The following is a 27500-nucleotide window of genomic DNA, read 5'->3' as shown; positions in this document are numbered from 1 at the left end:
AAAACTCACAATGTATCCCATTGCAGGTATGCAGACAGAGCTAAGCAGATCAAGTGTAACGCTGTCATAAATGAGGATCCAAATGCACGTCTTGTCAGGGAACTTAAAGAAGAGGTGAACAGACTGAAGGAGCTGCTTCTGTCTCAGGGACTCAGCAACCTCATCACTGCCTCAGGTACACATGGTAAACACACACACAAACCCTCTTTACACATGACATTAAAGGGTTAGTTCAGCCAATAATGAAAATTCGGTAATGCATTACTTAAAGGGGTTCATAAGACTGCCATGAAAAAAACTTGACGAAAAAACATAAACACTTGACATAATCTTTGTCATGACAACTTGACATTACCAAGACAATATAAATTGTCATAAATCTGTCATAAACATGATCGTCATGAGGCATTATAATTGTGTCATGAATATTTTTTCTGATCACGTTTTCAGTGGAAAGAAACTGTATTTGTCATTATTATTAATAACACTGTTAAAAATAAAGTAATTTTAATGATTTAAATTTAGCTTGTACCACTGTAGTTGTGTCTGTGTATATTTTTGGTTTGACTTTCTAATTCTGTCTATAATGGCAATTATTATCAGTCTAATATTTTCTTATAGATTCCTGTTGGTTTTTAGTCCTGTTTGAATAATTTTCAGTAAAATGTCTCACTTTTTTGCTCTGCTCACTAACTTAAACTTTGTCCTGCACCCACAAGTAAGACAATATAAATTGTCATAAATCTGTCATAAACATGATTGTGATGAGGCATTATAATTGTGTCATGAATATTTTTTCTGATCACATTTTCAGTGGAAAGAAACTGTATTTGTCATTATTATTAATAACACTGTTAAAAATAAAGTAATTTTAATGATTTACATTTAGCTTGTACCACTGTAGTTGTGTCTGAGTATATTTTTGGTTTGACTTTCTAATTCTTTCTATAATGGCATTTATAATCAGTCTAATATTTTCTTATAGATTCCTGTTGGTTTTTAGTCCCGTTTGAATAATTTTCAGTAAAATGTCTCACTTTTTTGCTGTGCTCACTAACTTAAACTTTGTCCTGCACCCACAAGTAACAAAATATACAGTTGTAGTCAACACTATTAGCCATTCTGTAATTATTTTCCTTTTTAAATATATCCAAATCGATGTTTAACAGAGCAATGAATTTTTCACAGTATTTCCTATAATATTTTTTCTTCTGGAGAAAGTCTTATTTGTTTTATTTTGGCTAGAATAAAAGCAGTTTTTATTTGTTTTTAAATCATTTTAAGGTCAATATTATTAGCCCCATTAGGAAATATATTTTTTTGGATTGTCTACAGAACAAACCCTCGTTGTGCTGTGATTTGCCTAATTACCCTAACTTGCCTGTTTAACCTACTTAAGCCTTTGAATGTCACTTTAAGCTGAATACTAGTATCTTGAAAAATATCAAGTCAAATATTATTTACTGTCATCATGGTAAAGATAAAATAAATCAGTTATTAGAAATGAGTTATTAAAACTATTATGTTTGGAAATGTGTTGAAGAATATTCTCTCCGTTAAACAGAAATTGGGGAACAAAATATACAGAGGTGCTAATAATTCTGACTCAAACTGTATATTTAATGTTATATCTGGTGTCTATATGTTTTTTGAGGTTTGACTGTATCTAATTCTGTAATTCTCTGTCAGGGTCTGAAACGGGCCGTCCAGCTTTAGGAGAAGTGTTAGGAGAGCCTCATCAGCCCTCTCTCTCATATGTCCAGTCTACCTCTGACGCACCAATGGAGGGAGTGACGCCCACCGGTCCCTCTGAGCCAATCAGCAAAGAGGAGGCCGCAGAGAGACTCAAGGTACACAACATCACACTCACAGCACACTGTCTTAACAAAAAAAACAGACGTATGTTGGGGAAGCTACTTTTACATTAGAGTTTCTGAGTCTTCTACTATAAATGGTGTTGTCATTTCAATATACAATTTCAGAAAAACCATGTTTTTTTTTTTGTTTTTGTATAGTTTTTAAGTCAGAATTATTAACCCTCCTGTTAATTCTTCCCTAATTTTTGTTTATGGAGAGATTGATTTCAACACATTTCTAAACATAATAGTTTTACTAACTAATTTCTAATAACTGATTTGTTTTATCTGTCATGATGACAGCACATAATGTTTTACTAGATATTTTTTAGGATACTAGTATTCAGCTTAAAGTGAAATTTAAAGGCTTGACTAGGTTAATTAGGTTAAGTTAGGGTAATTAGGCAAGTTTAGGGTGCTTTCACACCTAGACTTTTGTTTCGGAACCTGTCTCGTTTCCCCAGTTAGCGCGGTTCGTTTGGCATATGTGAAACCAGCAATCTCGCTCGGATCTGCGCCAAATCAATCTGTCCAGTTCGCCTGAATGAGGTGGTCTCAGCTCGATTTAACCCTGGAGCAGATCGATTGTAGTGAGAAAGCAAAATGATTCGAGCCCGGCTATATCACAGTGTATTATGGATATGCAATAGGCATATATGGCTATATGAAGAGAGAATTATGAGTAGGGCGGGATGTCATTCCTACTGGTAAATGTGTGTGAAACTGGTGTGTTTCATGTAAAATACGAAAGTGAAAGCATGCTGAAATATTAAAGAGAGCTGTTTATCCATTAGTAAAATTGACTGAACTGCAATCTAGCCAAGAGCTCTGTATGAGAAAGTCTTACTTCTGATTTATATTTGGTGATGATGTCTGAGGGTGTCACCATTCAATGTCACCATGCAGCTTTCCGCTTATAATGTCTTGTTGCTGATTGGCATAAATTAAAATAAGGATGCATGACAGCTGAGTGGGACTCTGCAAAATAAACCGTGAATCTCTGACCAATGTAAGGAGAGTTTACTCTCATGTGACATGTGACATGTTTTAGCTCTTTTGGTCCGTTTAGAAACTTTGCCGTGTGAAAGCAAACCGCACCAAGAGTAATATTTAAACAATTTTAATCCCTGTTTCGGAACAAAGGAATCGATTAATAGGTGTGAAAGCACCCTTAGTTTAGTTTAGTTGTCCGTTCTGCTTGACATAGAAAGGAAATTTGTCTTTAACACTGGATTTAAGACAAGAATTGCATACATAAAACAATCACACAACAACAACACTCATTAAGACAACAACATAAGTTAAAAATTTAAAAACCAAATTAGCCCCATACATATTACTACACATCATTCTTGACAACCACCACATTCACTTCAAACAGTAATCGGATTTAAGACAACAACTGCAATTGGGATAAATTAATTTTCATTTAATGAAAGTGATTGCATAACGATGGTTTGTTCTGTAGGCAATTGGAAAGAATATTGCTTAAGGGGGCTAATAATATTGACCTTAAAATGATTTTAAAAAAATGTATTTTCTAGCCGAAATAAAACAAATAAGACTTTCTCCAGAAGAAAAAATATTATCAGACATACTGTGAAAATTTCCTTGCTCCATTAAATATCACTTGAGAAATATTTGAAAATAAAGAAATATTTCACAGGGCGTGAATAATTTCCCCCCTCAACTATATGTGTTGTTTGGGTAAATGGTTGTGTTGTATTATACATAGCGTAAATGTTTTTACCGTTGCGTTTGCCGTGAATATAGTCTTTGCTGCTGAAATGGCATTAAACAATTAATAAATGAAATTAAATAAATAAAACTGTATTTTTTATGTTATGTTTTTCAAATAATAAAAAAGGTTTTGTGCGCTTTAAAACAAAATATGCCAGTCTACAATTGTCTAACTGTACCTTTAATAGGAAACTGAAAAGATCATTGCAGAGCTGAATGAAACATGGGAGGAGAAACTCAGGAAAACTGAGGAAATACGTCAAGACAGGTAAGAACACACACACACACACACACACACACACACACACACACACACACACACACACACACACTTACACACAAGGTAAGTAGTTCAAGTGTTCCGAGTGTGTACACAATTGACCTTATGCTCAGTTAATCTGGATTTTGATTGGCCAGTCTGGAAGTTTCCAATGAACTGTGATCTCATTCTATACTTTCTTTTAAAAGGGATTTAAACACAGTTGTGTGGCAAGAATGTGTGAATATAACCAGTTTCTAATGATAAAATGTATTAATTGTATTTTTTATAATCACACTTGATAAAAACAGTCTGCAGGAACACTTTGATTGACATTTTCCCTTTGTACGTGTCATCATAGGGGAGAAAGCCCCGCCCATTAGTGATGATCTCACTGAGGCACAGGCATTTGTAGCTCCGCCCGCAGGCTGAGAGCACAATCTCATTTGAATTTAAAGCGACAGTCACCAAAACGGCACAATTAGGATCAAAGCCTAAAAGGGTCAGTTTCAGAGAGTGATAACACATTATCTGTGGGGTGTTTTGAGCGTTACATGCACACTCTAAGGACAGTTATATATCAGATACTTATTTTACCTCTTGTAAAAAGGGGCAAAATAGGACCTCTTTAAAGCAACCTCAGCTCGCACCTCAGTCAAATCACACAAACATGACTTTCCATGGATAGAATTTGTGGTAGTCAAATATGTCACTAATACAACTATGAATCTCACACCCTCTCTCTCTCTCTCTGTCTTTGTGTGTGTGTGCGACATTTCAGGGAGTCGCTGCTGGCTGAGATGGGTGTGTCTGTGAAAGAGGATGGAGGAACAGTCGGTGTCTTCTCGCCCAAAAAAGTGAGTCAAGTTTTTTTTCATTCATTTTGTTTTGTCAGAGTATGTTTGACAAGAAGGAAGGTGCGGTCGTGTCACTGCATAGTGTGTTTTCACATACAAAATCCAGTTTATACTACTTAGCGTTAGCTAATACCATTTTTTTTCTCATTGTGAATGTTTATATGCATGTTGTGTATTTAACCTGATTATGCTTCATGAATGGATAAGGCATATGGTGATATATGAAACAGGGCTTGCTAAATGTGGGTAGATTTCAGCTGCGGCGGGTTAGACACACTCACACTAGCCACTTTGGCTGGTTGGAAATAATTTTTAAATGAGTGGCCAGTAATGTTGGAAAACTACTAGCCACAGTGGCTGCTGGTGATCAAAAACGTTAACGTCAAGCCCTGGATATAAACACATTTACCTGTTTTCTGTTGATTTAGAAAAGATGTATATGTCGCATATGTAACTGAAATGCATTCTTATTGTTAATTTAAGGAATTTTAAGACCGAGCATATGGTTTTCAGTAAGGAAATATTGTAAATTCTGGGAAAGCATTGCTGCCAGTATACAACAAAGTATGTTGTATACTGTGAACTCACAAACGTTTTTGGTCACATCCATCAATTTATTTTCCTCCTTTATATTTTACTGATCCCATAACTCTGTGGTTAGTTGTTTTGGAAAATATACACAGAAGTTTCAATATAATGTTAACATATACTTTCCATGTGAGTGTATGTTTTGATTGTTTTTTGCAGATGTCACATCCATAACAATGGAATTGCTCAACCTTTTATACAATATAAATTTCAAAAGAATTTACTTGGGGTGTACTCACACTAGGCTATCCGAACTGTGCACGGGCACGTTTGAACCCCATTTCCTGGTTCGTTTGACAAGTGTGAGTGCTCCGAATTGGGCCCAGGTGCGGTTCAGTTGGCCGGCCCTGATCTTGTTGCAAGAGCTGTGCCAGAGCGTGGTTTGGTTAGGCCTTGGCACAGTATGCTTGTAGTGTGAAACTGAAGACCCAACATCACTTTTAAGGGACTGTTTAATATGGATTTATTCATATCAATCTTACCTTACAATGAAAGCGAACTGTCATAGTTTATTAAAGACACAACCCCCTTAGAGTGTTTTAGAAAGAGTATTTCCTGACAAAGCTCGATATTCACAGCTGAAGCTTGTGCACTGTTTTTAGCTCTGGAACAAATAGAAAAAGAGCAGCAATGGCAGTTATTAATTTGCACAGATTCTATGTCCTGCTTACAAGCACTTAAATCTATGAAAACTGAGCATCCTATGATTTTTAACATAATAGAAAAAGTGAACCTTTTAAAGACTAAAGGCTTTGATATTATTTTCTGCTGGATACCTGGTCATATGGGATTTATTGGAAACGAACGTGCAGATAAAGCAGCTAAGGAAGCCCTACAGTTGGAGATAACAGAATGTAAAATGTGTCTGATGTTAAACCTGTACGTTAATGAGAAATGGCAAATGGAATGGGATTAATGTGGGAATAACACATTGTATGAAGTGAATCCATTTGCAAATGAAAGAAATCATTACAGTTTTGACAATAGACATGACCAGGTAGTACATACGAGATGTAGAATCAGACACTCAAGACTCACACACGCATATTTATTAAAAGGGGAAGAAAAACCCATTTGTGACTTGTGTAAGAATATTTTGGCGATAAAACATATTTTAATAGAATGTGTTTTTTTTGTTTTTAATAATAATTTTTTTCGGGGTTTTTCACCTCTAGTGAATAGGACAGTAGAGAGAATTGACAGGAAAGCATGGGGAGCAGAGAGAGGGGAAGGGTAGGCACAGGACCACGAGGCGGAATCGAATTCAGGTCGTCGTGAGCACCAGAGTGCAAGTGACGCACTAACCACTACACCACTGGCACCGACTAGAATGTGTATTTTCAAATGATATTCGAGAACTTTTTTATTCTGGAAATGTTTGAAAAGGTGTCTTCTGGAGCAGTTTTAGAATATTTATCTTTAATCAAACTAAAAGATTGTACATGACTCTTTTCCATGTTGTTGCTACGTGTACGCTTTATTTTTTTTTTACAATGTATGTTTAAGAAACTGAATTGTTCATATATTGTATATTTAGTATATGTTTTTGCCATGAATATAGCCAATGCTGCTAATATGGCATTAAAACATAAATAAATAACACAAACCCTTCAGTAAACCTCCTAACACCTGCAGCACGAGGGCTTTCATGTACATTAATGAGCATCAAAAGTGGTAGATTCCCAGTTGAATCACTTCTTGCCATTGATAAGCTGGTCAAATGTATCACACGGCGTGTCTATAACACCCTTTGTAATGTTAAAACTGAGAATCTTGACTCTCTTAAGTGTAAATGGGAAGCTGATCTGGGTAGTGTAATTGACAATGATTCCTGGTTGGATCTATGTAGACCCTCTTGGTGTGTTGCCTCAAATTCTGCTTGGGAAAGACAATTTAAAATTATACATTGACTGTTTATTACACCTGAGGTTAGACATAAAAGGAATCCAGGTCTGTCTGAGCTGTGCGTGAAATGTAAAGCGGACATTAGAACTTTCTAGCATTGTATGTAGAGTTGTCCTTTTATACAGCATTTTTGGGACTGGATTAGACTGCAGCTCGACACCATCTTTAAATGTACATTTCGACTGGTAGCACAGACTTGCTTACTGGGCCTCAATGATGATATACCTTATAATTTTCAGAACTTCTACATATTTTGGTTTACTTTGCTCGAAAATGTATTCTTGTAAAGTGGAATAATGAAGAACCGCCGGTTTAAATCAATGGCTGCTTACAGTCTGCAGCATTCCCCCACTTGAGGCTTTCTCCACATCTATAAAGAACAATCCTTTTCTATTTTATTGGACCTTTCTTTGATTATCTAGGAACCTCTAAGTCTCTAAGACTAAAATATTGTCTGTTAGACTCAGCCTGGACAAAAGAAATGTAATACTGCATTTTTGGGGTCATTATTATTATTATTTATTTATTTGTTGTTTATTTAATAACAATTTAATTTTATTTACTATTATTATTATTTTATTTCATTTTTTTTACACGTGGGGGTCAGAATTCAAATGACATGTATGACAGATATCATCTTTTTACTCGGTGTAATTTTCTGACATGTTTTTGCAATAAAAATGTTCAATAAAAATATATTTGAAAAAAGAGAAAGAAAAAAAAAAGTGGTGGATTCAGTGCTGGATTGTTCAGCAAAAGATTTGACCGTGTTACTGCATCCCAAATGACTTAAAGGGCACCTAGGTTAGCCCATTTTTCAGATTTAATATAAGTGTTTTGCATCTCCAGAATATTTCTGTAAAGTTTCAGCTCAAAACACCCATCAGATTTTTCATTATACCTTTTGCAAGATTCTATTTGATACATTTTTTCACTAGGGGGCTGTTTTGTCGTACTGCGCCTTTAAGGCTAGTCCTCCCCGCCCTCCCCTGCCTTTCTAGGTCCTAGCGAACTGAACACACCTTTTATTCCCGGTTGCTTTGCGCATGACTGGTCTTGTTGATATAGTTATACACGTGACTACCAGGACATGTTAATACGTGCAGCTGTCAATCAATTCGGTGGGCGGGGGGACCGCACTCCTACGTAAAGTTGCGGTCGGTCTGAAAACCGCTCCAATTGGTCCACCGTTTTTATGTTGCTAAATTGAAAAAAAAGGATTTGGTGTGTTTATATCACCCCAATATGACAGTCTGTACACCATACATGCACATATGTCTGTCAAAACAGCTTGAAAAGTAGATTTTTCACCATAGGTGCCCTTTAAAATAATACAAAATGATATAACTAAAGCAATCTCCATTGTACTGAGTGAGAGCGCTTCTCTTCTGTTAAACTGAACAGTCGCATCATCGATGACGTAATCTTGCTCGGGCTCTGAATGCGACATGAGTGGGGGCCGATGGGGAGAAGGGAGGGGGGACAATCTTACCTGGGCATGGTTCAAGACAACCATGCCCAGTGTGAGTACACCCTTAAACTATTGACAACCTAAGCATAAAATTTATGCACTATTTCATTACTTTTTATTAGATGCAAAAAATGTGTCCAGGTGTTTGAGCTTGTGTTTTCTCCCCAGACACCTCACCTGGTGAACCTGAACGAGGATCCTCTGATGTCTGAGTGTCTGATCTACTATATTAAAGATGGAGTCACCAGGTGAGCAGTGCGTGCCTGCAGGACTGATCCGTTCCTGCGTTTGTTTATTGTGTCTCATCGTGGCTGGATGTCTGTGTGTTACAGGGTTGGTCAGGAGGATGTGGATATTCGCCTCAGTGGTCAGTTTATAAAGGAGCTGCACTGTGTCTTCTGTAGTGAAATCAATGAGAATAATGAGGGTGAGAGCAGTTACATGACATCCATTACATTGACTGAATATATTTGCACATAAGTTCATATTTGTCTGCAGACTCAGGGTTATACAGTAGTTAAAGGCACAGTATGTAAGATTATAACTGTGTATATATTTATGTATTAACATTATCCCAAATGGTTTGATCAATATATCAAATCCAGAGATATAATCAATTTTAGCTAGGGATATGGGGGGTGTGTGTGTGTGTGTGTGTGTGTGTGTGTGTGTGTGTGTGTGTGTGTAATGACGTCACACACCCTCGATTTCCAGTTTATTTTGTAGAAAGCAGGGAAACAGCAGCCTAAAACGATAAAACAGCGATTCTTCATCTCCACATCGATCACGAGCATCGATTATTCGATCATGAGCTGAAGAACAGGAAGTGGTGGACTGGGGCATAATAAAAGCTCTGCTGATTTTGTGCTTTCTTTCATTTCGCTTCCACAGCTTTTAGTTTTACTCTGCTTCATACTAGAGGATGACATTTTTTTTGGGAATCCCACGGGTCACAGGACTCCCATGGGATTCCCGTGGGATGGGAGTCATCTTTGCTTTTAATCACGGGATTGGGACGGTAAAGGATAAAATGATTAACGGGAGCAGACTGGAGCGGGAATCAACCAATAGGAAGATGACAAAAAATAATGCACTGCCATTTTGTAGTTTTCTTTTAATACGATTGCTATGTAACGCAATTTCTTTGACATGATTTCTTTCTGTGGGAGTGGGACGGGACAGGAGTAAAAGTCCACTCCCGTGTCATCCTCTACTTCATACTACCATGATAATAAGTATTGAATCGTCAGCTCATCCATCAACATGATTTCTGCAGGAGTCTTGTAGGATGTAATGAAGACCACAACTCCCATGATTCCACACTCAGTCACTGCATCATCAAACTATGCCTTTGATTGTTGTGAATACACGCCCTCTAGTGGTGAAAATTACATACTGTACCTTTAATATAAAATAGTTTAAAAAACAGGCTATTTTGCTACATTAGAAAGTGATGTCTAAGTATTACAAAGACTTAGACCAAGTGTGAAATGTAATGAGTTTTCCAAACCAAATGTGTTTGTTTTCCTGCAGTGGTGGTAACTTTGGAGCCGTTAGTTGGAGCAGAAACATATGTCAATGGCAAACAGGTCACTGAAGGTGTTGTGCTCAAACAAGGTGAGTATTTCAGTGCAGGTTTCAATGTATTTTTATGTCTGTTCGCAGCTGAAAATAAGTGGTAATTACTACAGCACAAGCCTTGCACAATATTCTGCTTGCTGTTAAATTTAAACAGTGCTTATATGAAACTTAAGATGTTATTCACTTCAATAAGATAATTAAGTTTTAAGAATCTTTCTGATTGTTTGAGAGCAGGGAAGTCCAACTAAACTAATAACAACAGAGAGAAATTATTGTATAGCAGTATTGTTTAATTAAGTTCAAAATAGCTAATTAAAAATAGCAATTCAACATGTCGTTATTTTATTTTATTGTTTAGTTTTTCCTTTTTTTAATCAGTAAATTGTAAGTGATTGGTTACATTTAAAAGTCTTACTTTTTTATTTAATAAAATACTAATCAATAAATATGAAGCATTTTTGGTTCACGTTGCGAATAAGTACATCCAGAGTTTTTGGCTTCGACACAGAATTTTCATTTTGATGCATCCCTAAAGAAATCTTTGGAAGCCAATTACAATCCACCAGAATTCCAACCAAAGTTAAAAGTGTTTGTGCAATTTAAAGCTGCATGTTCATAAGAAATCATCTTATAATTCATTAGTGTGAAAGCTAAAATGGCTCTTTGTGTGAACCATTTACAATGCATTTATTTGACTATAACTGTGCTTATTTTGCATTTTAAATAGATTTACTTAATGTCTTAACGTTTGCCAATTACTGAGGCAAGAGAAAAGTCAAGCCTTTTTGTCTGAATATTATTGTAGGAAATTGTCACACTGTGCAGTTGTGCGGACTGCAGTAGTAGTAGTCTGGTATTATGTCATTCCCAGCATACTTTATATCTTGATTGATCTTGTCCTGTGCTTGTGTAGGTAACCGTATAGTGATGGGGAAGAACCACGTGTTCAGGTTTAACCACCCTGAGCAGGCCCGGTTAGAGCGAGAGCGCAGCGCCACGCAGGAGCAGCAGGGGGAGCCGGTGGACTGGAGCTACGCACAGAAAGAGCTGCTGGAGAAACAAGGAATCGATATAAAGCAGGAGATGGAGAAGAGGTGAAAACACATTTTAACCTGTTCCCAGAGATCCAAATCTGTCTTAATTTTCTCTTGCAATTTATGAATAGGCATTGTGTTGCTTAGACCTTCACAAACGAACAAATGTCAAGCCTTCTTTGATATTACCGGACTCTCAAGTTTCATGCATTTACAGTGATGCTTGATATTTCAACCAGTTTACATGCTGCACCTTATATTTCTCACACTGAGAAGTAATAATGTGAGCTGATATATTTATACATAAACTGAAACTAAAGGTACTGATCTGATGTTAGAATTTAACATTGCTGTTCCTGGGCACAGACGTTTGTTACTAGTAGGGTTAGGCGATGTTGACCAATTTGGCATTGTACGTTGTCTAACCACTGCTAACCACTGAGCCACCGTGTCGCCTATTAGCACAATCATCCAAAATAAAAGCAGGACAAAAAAAAAAACTATAGAAAAAAAGGTATCAAATTAATTTCGACATCAGCAAGACTAGTTGACAGTTCATCTGATCAACCTTCAAGACCAGCAGGAATCCATATAAATCTGCTTTCACCTTCTTTTTTCCCCATCAGGTGTTTTCTTGCTAATGTCTGCTCTGTCTTTCTCAGACTACAGGACCTTGAGAATCAGTACCGTAAAGAGAAGGAAGAGGCCGACCAGATACTGGAACAGCAGAGGCTGGTCAGTAGAAACAGTACCTAGTTGTGTTTCCATCAGTGTTTTTGGGATATTGCATGAAATCCATGAATAAAATGTATTTAAATGCAGGCAATACAATGAGATAAGAATTAATTCGCTCTGAAATTCCCGTTTGTCTTTGAGGCACAACTTGTTTATAAGATAAAAGCCAACATCTGTTTTATTATTAATACTTAGTTTCCATAAATTCCCCAGAAAGTGTTGTTGTTTTTTTTGTTTTCTTGAACAAACAGGATGTTATTAGGATTTGCTATGGTGAAATACTTGCGTAGCACTGAGATTTTAACAGGGATATGGTCTGTGTGCATAGAGTCCAGTTTTTCCTCCTTTAAATTCTTCTTTAAATGATTCAGCATGAGCAAAGGTACGTTTGTTCCACTCCAACATTTTACTCTAGTTTCTAATAGGGCTGCACAGTATATCGTTTCAGCATCGATATCCGAATGTGCGCGTCCGCAATAGTCACATTGCAGGATCTTTAATATCAGGTATGGTTTACTGTTGACCAGGAGCTTGTAGATCAGGGGTGGGCAAACTCAGTCCTGGAGGGCTGGTGTCCTGCATAATTTAGCTTCAACTCTGATCAAACACACCTGAACGTGCTAATCAGAGTGTCCAAGATCTCTAATTATCTATAAGCAGGTGTGTTTGATCAGAGTTGGAGCTAAACTGTGCAGGACACTGGCCCTCCAGGACTGAGTTTGCCCACCCCTGTTTTAGATTAAAGTCAAATTATAACAATTTGACGTCTATTAATTGCATTTGTTAGTTTTCTGTTAAACATATCAAGTGCGTTTAAAACATTCAGGCACAAGGAACAATAGCATTTGTAGCTTTAACAAAGATTAATTAAATCACATTTTTATAGATAAGTGTCGTTTTACATTTACAAAACTGCCTTTAAGACTTAACGGACAAGCATAAAGCACTTTTTTGCTCTCATTTGTTTGTTAATCCTCCCTAAAAACCTGGTTTCAAGTTAATCATATTAATTTATGCAATTTATAAAATCACCACAACCATTCTGAAATGGAGAATTCTTCTCAAAGAGTTATCCAATCCATTTGGTGAAGTACATTTCATATTGCAACGTATCCCTCGGTTCCAGCTCGCATCTCAGCCTGCCTGTCAGACATTTCACACTGGATGAAAGATCATCATCTTCAGCTTAACCTCGCTAAAACAGAAATGCTTGAAGTTTCTGCCAACTCGACTCTACACCATAACTTTTCAATCCAGATGGATGGGGCAACCATCACTGCATCCAAAATGGTAAAAAGCCTTGGAGTAACGATTGATGACCAACTGAACTTCTCTGACCACATTTCTAGAACTGCTCGATCTTGCAGATTCGCACTCTATAACATCAGAAAGGTCCGACCCTTCCTATCTGAACATACAGCTCAACTCATTGTTCAAGCTCTTGTTCTCTCCAAACTGGACTATTGCAACTCTCTACTAGCCGGGCTTCCAGCTAATTCTATCAAACCTCTTCAGCTGCTTCAGAACGCAGCAGCATGAGTGGTCTTTGATGAACCCAAAAGAGCACATGTCACTCCGCTACTCACCCGTTTGCACTGGCTGCCAGTTGCTGCTCGCATCAAATTCAAACTCTGATGTTTGCTTACAAAGCGACCTCTGGCTTTGCTCCTTCGGATCTGCTCTCACTACTGCAGATACATGTGCCCTCCAGAAACTTGCGTTCTGTGAATGAACGTCGCCTCGTGGTTCCATCCCTAAGCGGGAAGAAATCACTTTCCCGAACTCTCGCATTCAATCTGCCCAGTTGGTGGAATGAACTCCCTAACTACATCAGAACAGCAGAGTCACTTGATGTCTTCAAGAAACGACTAAAAACTCAACTGTTTAGTCTCCACTTTCCTTCCTAATCTGCAACTGCCTCTCTAGCTATCCCACTAACTGTACTCTCTCTCTCTCTCTCACTCTCTCAAAAAAAAAAAAAAAAAAAATTCTAATGCATAGCTTCTTAGACTTTACACACCTGAAACTTGTCTATAGCACTTGTTCACTGCTGCTCTTATAGTTGTGTAACTTGCTTCCTTGTCCTCATTTGTAAGTCGCTTTGGATAAAAGCGTCTGCTAAATGTAAATGTATGCCGCTGAAAATCAAAATATTGCAATGTCATTTATTTCCAGTATCGTGCAGCCCTAGTTTCTAATCAATCCTCCTTATTCAGCCTGATTTGAGAATGTTACAAGTTTTTGTTTCTGTGGGGGGAAAAGAAACTAATCCAAGATCCTTGAAGTTTTAAACAAGACTCTACTGACCTACATCTGTAAATCTCTTAATTCCATGGATTGGTACCTGGCACATTGTTATGCAACAGTTTTCAACGACTTAATGCTAGTATGATCAGTCTATTATCCAGTGTTCTGTATTATCTAGTCCAGTGTTTCCCAACCCTGTTCCTGAAGGCACACCAACAGTACACATTTTCAACCTCTCCCTAATCAAACACACCTGAATCAACTTATCATAACATCAGAAGAGACTCCAACACCTGACGTTAATGGGTCAGAAAAGGGAGACATCCAAAATATGTACTGTTGGTGTGCCTCCAGGATCAGGGTTGGGAAACACTGATCTAGTCTATTATCCAGTACCCTTTTGCATGTGGGGTACTATTTGCATGGTGTACGGAATTGCTTCAGATCAGTCTGTTAACCCGTGTGTGCTGTTGGGGATGTCTTCATCCACTCTAGGGTGATTTTGACTATTAATTTGGCCACAACTTTCTCTGTGTCTCAGCAAATGGAATGATTTTTGGTGACGAATCCTATTTTGACACATATTTTGGGAAAATGCTTTGAAAGTTTTCAAAAACCCAGCAATACACAAAAATCTAGTAGTAAATTGACTACCCTTTCATTATGTTGGTGGCTGTTTTTGCCCCATTGACTTCCACTAAAATGACATTTTTGATTGCAAAGGCACGACGGCATATAATCATGCAACTGATGATCAAAATGACAAATTGTACCTCTTCCCAACAGGGAAAGCCATCAGCAATCAAGAATGCATGATTATATGGTGTCAAGGCTACAGGCTGTAGCTACAGTGGAAGTCAATGGGGCAAAACGCCACCAACATAACCAATGTGTAGTCAATTTGAACAATACACAAGGGTTATTCCATAGAAGCTCCAGTAAAATCAGCTCTGTTTTGTCCCCAAGCTAATAAGTGTGTGTCTGTGTGTAGTATGCAGATTCAGACAGCGGTGATGATTCTGATAAAAGATCCTGTGAGGAGAGCTGGAGACTCATCTCTTCTCTCAGAGAAAAACTACCAGCCAACAAGGTCAGACACACACTAGTGTTAGGGGTGAGGTTTGGGAACATGCCGCCTTTTAAAAATCATACAATTTGATACGAATTAAGTTGTATTCATTTGTACAAATTACATTTTATTTATTTTTGACAATGCACAAAATAGTTACGATTTCTCATGCAAAAACAACAACAAAGCATTAATTGGCTCATTTAAAAGTTAATCTTGATACTTATGGTGCTTTTACACCTGTAGATTAATTGTTTTGTTCTGAAAAAGGGATTAAAATTGTTACTATGTTGCTTTTTTTTATCGATGCGGTTCGCTTTCACATGACACAGTTTCTAAATTTACCAAAATAGTTAAAACAAGTCACGGGTGAGTAAACTTTCCTCACGTTGGTCAGAGTTAGGTTTATTTTCTGGATTCCGCTCAGCTGTTATACGTCATTATTTTAATTTATATCGATGAGACATTGTAATCGAAAAGATGTGTTTAATTTTTGAATGGTGACATGCATATCATCACCAAATATAAATCAAAGGTAAGAATTTCTCATACATAGCCTCATTTCAATTGTCAAGGGTTGTAAATTATATATCGATTCTATATCAGAAGTCGAGTTAACCAAAAAGTTATTATAATATTGTTATTGATATTATAATATTGTAATATATATATACACAGTTGAAGTCATAATTATTAGCCCCCCTGTTTTTCCCCCAATTTCTGTTTATTGGAGAGATTTTTTTTTCAACACATTTCTAAACATAATAGTTTTAATAACTCATTTCTAATAACTGATTTATTTTATCTTTGTCATGATGACAGTAAATAATTTTTGACTAGATATTCTTCAAGACACTTCTATACAGCTTAAAGTGACATTTAAAGGCTTAACTAGGTTAATTAGGTTAACTAGGCAGGTTAGGGGAATTAGGCAAGTTATTGTATAACGATGGTTTGTTCTGTAGACTATCGAAAAAATATAGCTTAAAGGGGCTAATAATATTGACCTTAAAATGGTTCATAATAAATTTTAAACTGCTTTTATTCTAGTTAAAATAATACAAATAAGACTTTCTCTAGAAGAAAAAATATTATCAGACATACTGTGAAAATTTCTTTGCTCTGTTCATTTGGCAAATATTTAAAAAAGAAAATAATTCGAAGGGGGGCTAACAATTCTGACTTCAACTGTGTGTATATATATATATATATATATATATATATATATATATATATATATATATATATATATATATATATATATATATATATATATATATATATATATATATATATATATATATATATATATATATATATATATAATTTTTTTTTTTTTTTTAATAATTCAGTTAGACAGCATGCTTTGACTTTCATATTCGACATAAAACGTACTTTTACGGGTAGGAATGATATCTCTACTCATCATTCTCTCTTCTTATAGCCGTATATATGCCTATTACATATCCACAATACGCTGTGATATAGCCTGGTTTGTTGGATCGTATTGCTTTCTCACTACAACCAAACCGCTCTAGAGTTAATTTCAATAGTCTGATCTCGGACCGATTGTTTTGACGCGGATCAGATTGCAATTGCGGGTTTCACATATGACCAAACCAACTGAGCTAAGTGGGCAAACGCTCCAGGTTCCCAAACAAACATCTAGGTGTGAGAGCACCCTTTCATTCTGATCCGCTTTGGATTTTGTTCATTTCTGACGCTGCACAGAAAGTCATTCTGTTCTTGCGGATTATTTGCAGATGCAGTCGATCGTGAAGAAGTGTGGTTTGCCCAGCAGCGGGAAGCGGAGGGAGCCGCTGCGTGTGTATCAGATCCCCCAGCGCCGCCGCATACCCGCCAGCCAGGAGTCCAAACACAGACTCAGCGTCGAGGAGCTGCGCACACAGGCTGTTAAAGAGATCTGCTATGAGGTGCAATTCCAGCCAAATTTAAAGATGATTTTAAACACGCCACAGTAGATTTACTCTTAGATGGGTCGCCCACTGACTGTCTGATGCACAACACACACCGAGAGAAATGGCTAGAGACTTCTTTAAATGACCAGCACAAATCTGATTGGCTAGTCACAAAATAGCTATTTGGGCTACACTGTAAATTAGAATAAAAAACAACGATATTGCAATATGGCTTAGTGCAGTTGGCATAACTATTTGTTCTAGTTTCAAGCCTTATTTACACTTTTTATGCAAATGTGGTTTATGATGCAGTGTCTTAGAGCAGTGTTTCCCAACCCTGTTCCTGAAGGCACACCAACAGTACATCTTTTGGATGTCTCCCTTATCTGAACCATTCATTTCAGGTTTTCAAGTCTCTTCTAATGTTCTGATGATTTGATTCAGGTGTATTTGAATAGGGAGAGATTGAAAATGTGTACTGTTGGTGTGCCTTCAGGAACAGGGTTGGGAAACACTGTCTTAGAGTATAAAAGGGATAGTTTCATTTACATTGCGCAGCTTTAAAAGCTTTATCAGTACAAATGTAGTTGACTTCGGTGAGAGAAACTATAGAAATTCAGAAATGGGGAGCTACCGTCAATATTAAAGCTACTGGAATAGCGCTCAAAGACTCACTTGCTTTATTATTATCAGGTCACACTTTATTTTGATGGTCTGTTTCTTGAATTTAAGTTACAGTGCATCTACATGCCAACTGATTCTCATTAGATTATAAGTAGACTGTTACGTTGGGGTTAGGTTTAGTGTAAGTTGGCATGTACTTGCAAAGTTTCTTATAGTCAGTTAATTGTTTGTTGAATGTCTGTGTCAACAGATAGGAAGTAGACAGTCTACTAATACTCAAATGGACCATCAAAATAAAGTGTTACCTATTATTATTATAATATTATTATTATTATTATTTTAATTATTTTTTCAGGGTTTTCAACTTTATTGGATAGGGAAGTAGAGAGAATTGACAGGAAAGCATGGGGAGAAGAGAGAGAGGAAGAATAGGCATAGGACCACAAGGTGGAATCGTACTCGGGTCACTGTGAGCACTAGAGTGCATGTGTCGACTTACTAACCCCTACACCACTGGCGCCAACATTATATTATTTTTTTAAAGAGGTCACTAAGGGAGGTCACACTGAGTGCTGACCATTGCCAGAAGAAGCTGTTTTGTTTTGAAAATTGCTGTTTTTCAGTCCACTTATATTACTTTCCTGCTTGCCAACTGGCAGTCATCTAAATCAAAAGCAGTCACCAAGCTGTATCTGTTAATTGATGTAAACGTACTGTACATTTCAAGACCTTTGGCTCTTAAAAAAACTCACCTCTTCAAAGACTGTATGTTTCTGTTCATTTCTTAATAACCCTACCCCTCACAGTAATGTAAAAATATTAATTATTATCGTACAGTGTTTCTCAAATAATGCTATATTAATGCGAGTATCCACAGCTGTATCCCTTCTAGGCTTTAGGGCATTCCATTTAAACTCATTCAGATGCTCCGCCAGTAGTGGACACTTGAGTAACATAATCAATGAAGTAAATCTGAGTCAATGAGACGGAGGGAAATTAGAGAGTGAAGGGCATCAAATATTGGACTGGAATATAGCTAAGCTTTATCTAGGTATATTAGATAAGATCGCAAGTTGGAGCTTAACTCTGCAGGACACCAGGCCTCTAGGATTAAGTCTGGGCACTAGATTATACGAGCACAAGTTCACATTAATAAAGCATATCTCTTGTTGCTTCTTAAGGTTGCACTTGGGGATTTTAAGCACACGCGGCAAGAGATCGAGGCTTTGGCTATTGTCAGGATGAAGGAGCTCTGTCGGACATATTGCCAGAAAGACCCTCAGGAGAGAGAGACCTGGAAAAGTGTGGCGAAGGATGTATGTGAAACTGTGGGCATTGGAGAAGAAGAGGGAGAAAGGGAGGAAAGAACAACAGCAGCAGCCGGAGGTGGAAATGAAGGAGGAAAGACCGATATGGGAGACCTCAAGGCTCATATCGACAAATTGACTGATATTCTGCAGGAGGTAAAGCTGCAGAATAATATGAAGGACGAGGAAATCCGATCTCTGAGAGACCGCATGGTGAAGATGGAGAAGATATTCCCGGTTGATGTTAAGGTACGACTTATGTGTTTAAAAACAAGCGTAAAATTTAAGGCTTATGAGTTAATTTCCTAATGTAGGGATGTATGGATAAACCACAGGCCAGTTTATCGAATTTGACAATTCAAATCAGTTAAGATGCCTAACAAATTGGAGGAGATTATATGAATGAATCTCTGAGGGGAACTGAATGTCTTTAGGAATGTTTGCCTAGTGTTTTCTGTTCATCTGAATGAGACATATTAAAGGAGTCTGTACAGTACAGGTATAGAAGTACAGCTCTGCTTTGTTTACATCGGTAACCAAGGAAACTTGATATCATTGCTGTTCATAAGTGGAAAATGATTGAGTCTCATTCAGCTTGTGTGCTGTTTCCTTCACATGTTTTATGTTGTAAGTAGGCTAATAGCATGTTTGTATTACCAAGCGCATGCACACTGTAGTAACAAAGATAACAATGTGTTTACATAGCTGTTTTTGTGATTATATCTAGATATGTGGTAGGATTAATTACAATTATGAGCTTTTAACAGAAGATGTTGCCCTAGGCTAGTTTTTAGCAGCAGACAGCGCTCTAGGCTAGTTTTTAGCAGCAGACAGCGCTCTAGGCTAGTTTTTAGCAGCAGACAGCGCTTTAGGCTAGTTTTTAACAGCAGACAGTGCTCTAAGCTAGTTTTTAACAGCAAACGGCACTCTAGACTAGTTTTTAACCGCAGACAGTGCTCTAAGCTAGTTTTTAACTGTAGACTGTGCTCTAGGTTAGTTTTTTTTTAACCAAAAGACGCAGTTCTAGGCTAAAGTTTTTTCATCAGCGGACGACGCTCTACGATACTTTTTAGCAGCAGACGGCACTTTAGGTTAGTTTTTAGCAGTAAACATCACTGTAGGCTAGTTTTTAACAGCAGACTATACTCTAGGCTAGTTTTTAATGCTCACTGGGAAGAGCTTGTCTGAGCATGTCTTGAGTCATGCAAGTTGGCTTTTATGTCGAGATTAATGTGAACAAAGCTCACTATGAACACTCTTGCAATTTGCATAACCTTTCCTAACTTTATTAGTGATTATTTTACGTCCAAGTGATAATTGTAAGGATTACGGCTGTTAGTAAAGCAAATGGCGTCCTCTGTTCTTAAAAACTAAGCTCAGAATCTATTCAAGAGAAATTAGCGATGCATTTTGAAAATCACAGACACGTGATTTTGTACATTACTATCACTACCTTTTAAGCCCATGTAAAGTTTGAAATGTTTATTTCAGGGAGATGAGGAGGATATTGAATTTGGTGGGGCCAGAGGCGACGAATCCACAGCACAAGTCAACAGACGAAATGAGGATTCTGGGTACCGGCGTGGTCGCCATCGCTGGCAGTATCCAGAGAAATACCACGACCCTAAACGCCGCAAAGGAGCCAACAATCAGCCGAACAATGCGCTCTACACGCCTTCCTCAGGATACTCTCAGAATAACCCGTTCAGCACAGCATCATCTCGTCCATCAAATCCATCGTTCAATTCTCAACCCTCTCGCAACCCCAATGGGCCTTTCCTACCAGGCACTGGACGTTTTCTGCCCCCTCAAGACAGGAAACTACAGTTCCCGTTTAAGAATAATCCCCAACACCGAGGCTTCATTTGGGGCCCTTGTGGAAACCAAGAAATTCCAAAAGACTCACCAGAAGCTCAGTCTTCCCCCAATACTGACGAAGTTCACACTTTCCAATCCTCTCCTTCACCAAAACCCCAGTGGCTGAATAATCATCAACAACAACGCCGCAATCATGGAAACAGAGGCTACGGAAACTGGGTGAACCGACAACGCTCTCGAAATAGAGGACGAAATCCGTTTGATGGATATTTAACTAGTGATCAAGCTGTAAATGCAGAACACAGGGACAGTGGATCAGTCCAAATGCAGCACAAGCAGGGTCGAGCACGCTACACTTGGTACAATCCTGGTTTTGTTTCAGACCAGTCTGCTGGAGACGGATTCCAGCACAACTACAACCAAAGCAGACAAGGTCTCTACAAACACCCCAACTCGGAGTACAACCACTACCAGATCTCTCCTAAACAGGACCACCATCCGGAAATGACCCAACATGGGTCCGCAGGTTATCCCAATCCACCTTCAGTCCTGGATTGCAGTAGCACCCCAATGGAGACCTGATTTTGAGCTCTTAATCTGATTGTTCTTGTGCGTCGTTCCTGACTCTTCGGACCCTCGGATGTGGTGTTATGGTTTGTCGTGGAAGGGTTTTCTGATGATGGGAGCGTCCAGAAAGAGGGAGAATCTCCTTAGTGCAATAACAGACAAAACATTTTATGCAGCCGGGTTTTTATGTACATATTGCGGTTTTAATACCTGCACCTACAGTGCTTTACGAGTGATGTTCTTATGTGCGCACATATCTATATGTTATCCAGATGTATACTGTATATAAGTAGGTTATAAATTGGAAGGGTGTGTATTTGCAAGAGAGTTAAGCTCCTTTAATGCACACTGCACTGCAATGTCGACGTCAAGGCCCGAGAAGTGTGTGGCCTATTAAAGTTTTTACATCGCGCCTGCTGAAAAGCCAAAGAATTTTACGATTTCGCAGCCCTCAGGCTTATAACTGCTTTGGATGCTGCCTTTTTTATTGTTGGTGTTTTTTATCCTATGATGTTTTATTCTTGCATCCTGAGGGGCATGTGTTTTATAAACCGTCTGTTCTGTAGTTTAGGAATTAAGAAAGGACATGGGATATGTAATCCTTAAATAGTTAACTGCCAACAATTGAAGTGCCTGATTCTTTTCCATTTACCTCTTAATTATGTACAAGATGATGATCTTGCTGAGGATCAACAACAGTTCTTCCCTGTTGACGTGCAATCACTCGGACAATGTTGCTACAGCAAAGCAACAGATCGATTTATTTTCATTTCGTTACATTCAGTGATATAAGAGTCATGTGAAAAGTTAGGAGACCTGAATTGTTTGTCCATATTAGGACAATGTGGTCTTTGGCAGGTCCTAAAATATGGAAGGTAAAACCTCAGATGGACAACACACGACATCTCACAGTGGGTCATTATTTATTTTACAAAAATAGAAAGATAGAAGACTCATGGATGACAAACTGAAGGCAACCTATGATTCGGATGTCTGTAGATCCACTTTTAGCAGCAGTGAGTTTCTCAAATCATTCAGGAGGAGTTTTGGAGGTTTTTTTGCACAGCATTTCAGTCAAGATGAGCTCTAGACCTTGACTGGACTATTAAACGATTTGTTACTGTGCGAAAATGCGACCTCTAGAGGAAAAAGCAGACATTGAAATGAAACTCCGCTAAGACGCGAAGTTCTAAAAATCAACATGAGGTGGTTTTTAAATTGGCAAATGATACAAATGTTATGCTGCGTTCACACCAGATGTGGCGCGCACGTCAAAATCACTTCACAATAGACGCGGATTCGTGTTATAGGCAGGGCTTCGATGCTAAATGGCTAACATGGATTTTATTGAGATAGTAGCTGTGCTTTATGCGTTAAGGAAGGCTGAAAAACAGTGTATATTCGTTCGATGCCATGTCTGAGTGCACTAGATCCTTTCAGAGGTGAACCCAGCTTTGTGAGTTCATCAACTCCTCCAGAAACTATACCTGGATGATGGAGGTTTTCAGAGGTGCTTCAGACTGAGCCGAGCCCAGTTTGATGAACTGTTGTCCGGTGTTGGCAAGAGGATTTCCCCTCGGGACACCAGCAACAGGGACTACGTCATAATCATGGCCCTATAAGAGAAAGCTCCTGATTCGTTGTCCGCTGAAATGCTCAACTTGCACTGCCTCATTCACGCGAATCGTGCCGCAGAATGTCTTTTCACGTTTTTGAATTGACTCAACATGTGAATCACTCACGCTTGATGCTTCATCCGCGTCTGGTGTGAACGCAGCTTTAGAAATGTAAACAATAGCTGAGTGGCTTACATTGTAACAGTACATTCACACGGGGCGTCAGCATCAACGCTTGATGCGAGGGCATGTCTGAAGCTTGGTGCTGACGCAATCCTCATAGCAGCGTCAGCCAATGAAATTAGATCGCAATTGGCTACTGTCTGAGCTGGGGTATTTGCATAACGCGATGCGATTGGCTGACGCTTCCGTTCCCAACTTCTGCAGCGAGCAATGATGGTGACGCGGCAACGACAGATCCATAATTCAAATCGCCAACGCTTGATGTCCCCCATTCAAAGTTATTAGGAAGTGTTAATGCCTACTCTCTGTGTGAATCGGGCTTAAGGCTTGATCATTAGGCACACTCGCTTCTGTTGGTGTCATCAATCTGGCAACCTGGGTGCGTATGAAGTCATCAGAGGTGACAGGTGACTAAAACTCTCTCCAATATTTTAAATTTGAACTGCAATACCTACTTCAACCACTAGGCTAAACGTTATGCCAACCATATATACTGAACCATTACGACCTACCAAATATCAGATAATTTTTTATATCATGAAATGGAAAGATTGGAATTTCATAGGGTGTACTTACTTTTTCACATGACTATCAATTTAAAAAAGGTTAATAATTAAAACAAGAGTTTAAGTCCAGCTCCTCATAGCTAGCTATACACTATAAACCAAATAACACGATTTTATTTGTATTTTTTTTTTTATAAATTCCTGCATCGTTTTACTTACTGGATTTTTTTTTGTTGTTTTGAATTTTAAAACAAAAAATCGCCAGAATGAGCTGCAAACTATATCAGACTTCATGTCAATATTCAGCCAAATACTGGACAATGACTGTACTATATAAATTAGACTTGCCAATGCCATACTTTATTTTGGACAGGAATGAAAGGAGGCATGTTGTTTTCAGGCACAGTATATCTGACATGGTGTTCTCTCAGAAATAAAGTCTGTTATCAGAGGTTTCATTGCAGAATAAATCACGAGTAACAACTATTGATTTTTTGCCTGTTTATGCCACAGTTGACTTCTAAAATGGATTTCTTGCTGGATTATTCTTGTTTAGGATGTGCTGTTATTAATATTCCTCAACTGACAATGATCTATTATTGAAACAATAAATCATTTTATCTTAATAACATTGTTGTCTTTGTTTTATGAATTTTGTTTTACGATTTGACATGATCCAGGATCGTTTCGTTCTTCAAAACTGACCCGAGAGTTGTTGTCATAGCAACAGTTCTGGTAGCTCAAACCTGCTAGGGAGCAGGCTCCTTTCATATAAACAGGATTAGATCGGGTCAGTTCAAGCAAAGATAATACTGAAAGTATGTTCTGAATTCTGATATTTTCTTACAGTAACGTTAGTAGTTATATACACTTGGGAAAATAGTATATATATATATATATATATATATATATATATATATATATATATATATATATATATATATTATTTTAACTATATTCGTTTATTCATTTTCTTTTCGGCTAAGTTCCTTTATTAATCCGGGATCGCCACAGTGGAATGAACCGCCTTTTTTAACTATATATATAAAAAATTATTAATAAAATTTATGCAATCTGCACTCCAAAATAAAAGTACAAGGACTGCCACATGGTGGTTCAAAGAGAACATGTATTGATATGAACTTTTTAGATCGCTTTAGTACAATTTGTGTGTTATAGACATGCACAATATGCGACTTTAAAAAAAAAAAAAAGCAATTATACATTTGCAGTCATGAACATGTTTTGACAGCTAATATGCCGGTGATTTGATGCTTCACAAAAGTTGCAGACACCTATAGCAATATCAAAATGCTTTTGTAAACATCCAGTTATTCTTTACACCGATTAAGAGTCTGGCTTCTATAATCCTACTATGGCTACCGTAGTAAAGAAAATCCGCTCTATCTGTAAAACTAAATAAATTGCTAAATGCTTTTGACTCATGAAAGTGTAAAGCCTGCAGCCCACAACAAATGAGTAAAGTTATCACGTATCATATTTAACAAACCGTTTCCTATGAATTTTATGTAATTTTGCTCACATGGATAATTGAATATTAATCAAATGATGTCATTACACTGCTCTGCCGTCAGCCAATCGTTGCATTGCTGATCATGATTTCGAGGATTGATAAATCTGTCCTTCACAACACACACAGCCATCACAGATCAGTTCATCCAGACATTTTAATCTCATTTGCAAACTTGTTTGAAGAACCAAATTAGCCAGAGATCAGTTATCAAGATTAAAAGATCCAGGATCTGCCAAATCGTCTTAGATCGTTTAAGCGAGGTACGAAGAACCGAACCCTGCTCACCATTTGTTTGTTGTAAAAACTGACAGCTGGAGGGGTGTGGTTAAGTATGTTAGCCACGCCCAATACCTCAGACAGAAGTAATCTGAGCTGAGAATTTAACTGGAAACAGGAAGTGCATTTACAGAATTTAATTAAAGATTACAAAGAGCAAACAATACTTTTTCTTCTTAATGACATGCACAGGCTAATTGTTAAAAACAAAACTAGCACATTTTGAGGGATGTAAACAAAAACAATGGTCCCAACGTATTTCCTGTTTTATATTTTTAATTTCTATAGCTTCTGAGAATCCAAAAAGAGTCCCATATTGATAAATAATGTTATGATAGCTGTTTTAACATTACGCTAAGATTGAATTGCCTCTTGTTACAGTTATGAAATAGTTTGATAACAAGCAGGACATGTTCATGGGCCTATGACATCACCACATTGAAATGGTTAGTTTTGATTTCATGTGTACTTTATAAGAAATTTTCAAGATTCCCACTAGTAATACCGATTATATGGTGGCGTTCACGTGCATTTAACTCGTGCAATTTATCCAACATGACTTGAACTCACACCCGAAATCACACACGCGGTTTGTTTACCACGCAAAAAGGACGCGCCCGTGGAAACGTCAGTGCGCATGCGCACTGTGCAGAGCCGTTTGGCAAGGCCTTTAATAACAGGTAATAAGTTGTAAATAATGTTCTGTTTTTTTGCATACAGCGATTTGGTTCACTTCATAAGATCGCACTGCTTCGTCAGGAGCCGTCTGTAGTAAGTAATATTTGTTTTGAATGTGTTTTTTTCCTCTCAAAGTGATCGGGACCCACTGACAGATACCAAAGGAAAACAGTTTCACCTAGAAATCTTCTTTACTGTTCAACTGAAGAAGAAAAAAGTCAACTGCGTGTTGGATGGCCTGAGGGTGAGTAAATTAACACGACATTTACATTTTGGGGTGACCTACGAATTTGCTCGTTCATGTAGAATTGAATACAACGAAACATTTAAAAAGTGTCAGTATTGCTTTCTTTCGGATTTGCTTTTTAAATTTCTACCACACCGCAGTTTATTACCTGTCGTCGTTAATTAAATCACAATGTTCTGTTAAAAAGCCCAAAGCACGTGCGATTATGGTCCACCATCACTTGCCTATACAACGTCCAGTCCGCGTAATGATTCTGATTCAGTACGTCATCGTTTCAGACTGCAGCGAGGACCACATATTGTTTTTGTGAACGCTCATATACTCAAATGTTTTAAATTAATTCTGAATATCTTATATTAAAACTTGCCAAATTAAAAATTCAGTTTTCTTGTAAAGATTTTCTTTATATACAATGATAATAATAAAACTTTCGAGCAAAATTTGATTATTAATTTAATGACTATATATAGGAAATGCCATATACACAAACAAAATTGGTCCGATGATTGATCTTAAAATTGATCTTAAGAATTATATTGAAACCCTAAAAGATCTTAAAAATAAAGCTATAAGGATGTATGCAGTTTTGGAATCATTTTCTTATGTGAATTACTTGTAAGTTATATATCCACTGTACATTTTTATTTATTTATTTTATTCCTTATTGATTTGTTCCTTTGATATTAATGAATAAAAATGTGATACTGTATTCCTCTATTTTTGTATGCTATTATTCTTGTAATGCAATAAACACTTATTACGTAATGCTTTTAATCAACTGATTTTCATACACTTCTATACTATTGTCATTTACTGACCCCTTCCTTTGCTTGTTTTTTTTATTTTTCTCTCTCTGTAAGAATGCAGTTAACGTAACCTGCAT

General features: G+C 37.5%; 1 protein-coding gene and 1 long non-coding RNA gene across 3 annotated transcripts in view; both read left to right on the top strand.

Annotated features, from left to right (window-relative positions):
- The window catches only part of kif1c (kinesin family member 1C), a 68845-nt gene extending 44343 nt beyond the window's left edge, over positions 1 to 24502 (top strand). For both annotated transcript variants that reach the window (XM_056458808.1, XM_056458807.1), the window contains 13 exons: positions 27 to 175; positions 1690 to 1850; positions 3785 to 3864; positions 4637 to 4712; positions 8845 to 8924; positions 9009 to 9103; positions 10210 to 10293; positions 11171 to 11351; positions 11954 to 12026; positions 15265 to 15363; positions 17106 to 17276; positions 19067 to 19441; positions 20684 to 24502. In XM_056458808.1, coding sequence (XP_056314783.1) covers positions 27 to 175; positions 1690 to 1850; positions 3785 to 3864; positions 4637 to 4712; positions 8845 to 8924; positions 9009 to 9103; positions 10210 to 10293; positions 11171 to 11351; positions 11954 to 12026; positions 15265 to 15363; positions 17106 to 17276; positions 19067 to 19441; positions 20684 to 21592 — 2533 coding nt within the window. In that variant the 3' untranslated portion in view covers positions 21593 to 24502. The remainder of the gene's footprint in view (positions 1 to 26; positions 176 to 1689; positions 1851 to 3784; positions 3865 to 4636; positions 4713 to 8844; positions 8925 to 9008; positions 9104 to 10209; positions 10294 to 11170; positions 11352 to 11953; positions 12027 to 15264; positions 15364 to 17105; positions 17277 to 19066; positions 19442 to 20683) is intronic.
- A 2046-nt stretch (positions 24503 to 26548) lies between these two features.
- The window catches only part of LOC130229816 (uncharacterized), a 103485-nt gene continuing 102533 nt past the window's right edge, over positions 26549 to 27500 (top strand). Inside the window, exon 1 of the long non-coding RNA XR_008837872.1 lies at positions 26549 to 26614. This is a non-coding gene — a long non-coding RNA (uncharacterized LOC130229816). The remainder of the gene's footprint in view (positions 26615 to 27500) is intronic.

The sequence above is a fragment of the Danio aesculapii genome, chromosome 5 (genome assembly GCF_903798145.1).
Source record: "Danio aesculapii chromosome 5, fDanAes4.1, whole genome shotgun sequence".
Lineage (NCBI taxonomy): Eukaryota > Metazoa > Chordata > Actinopteri > Cypriniformes > Danionidae > Danio > Danio aesculapii.
The sequence above is the reverse complement of the archived record's forward strand: the minus strand, read 5'-3'. Positions and strand labels throughout refer to the sequence as shown.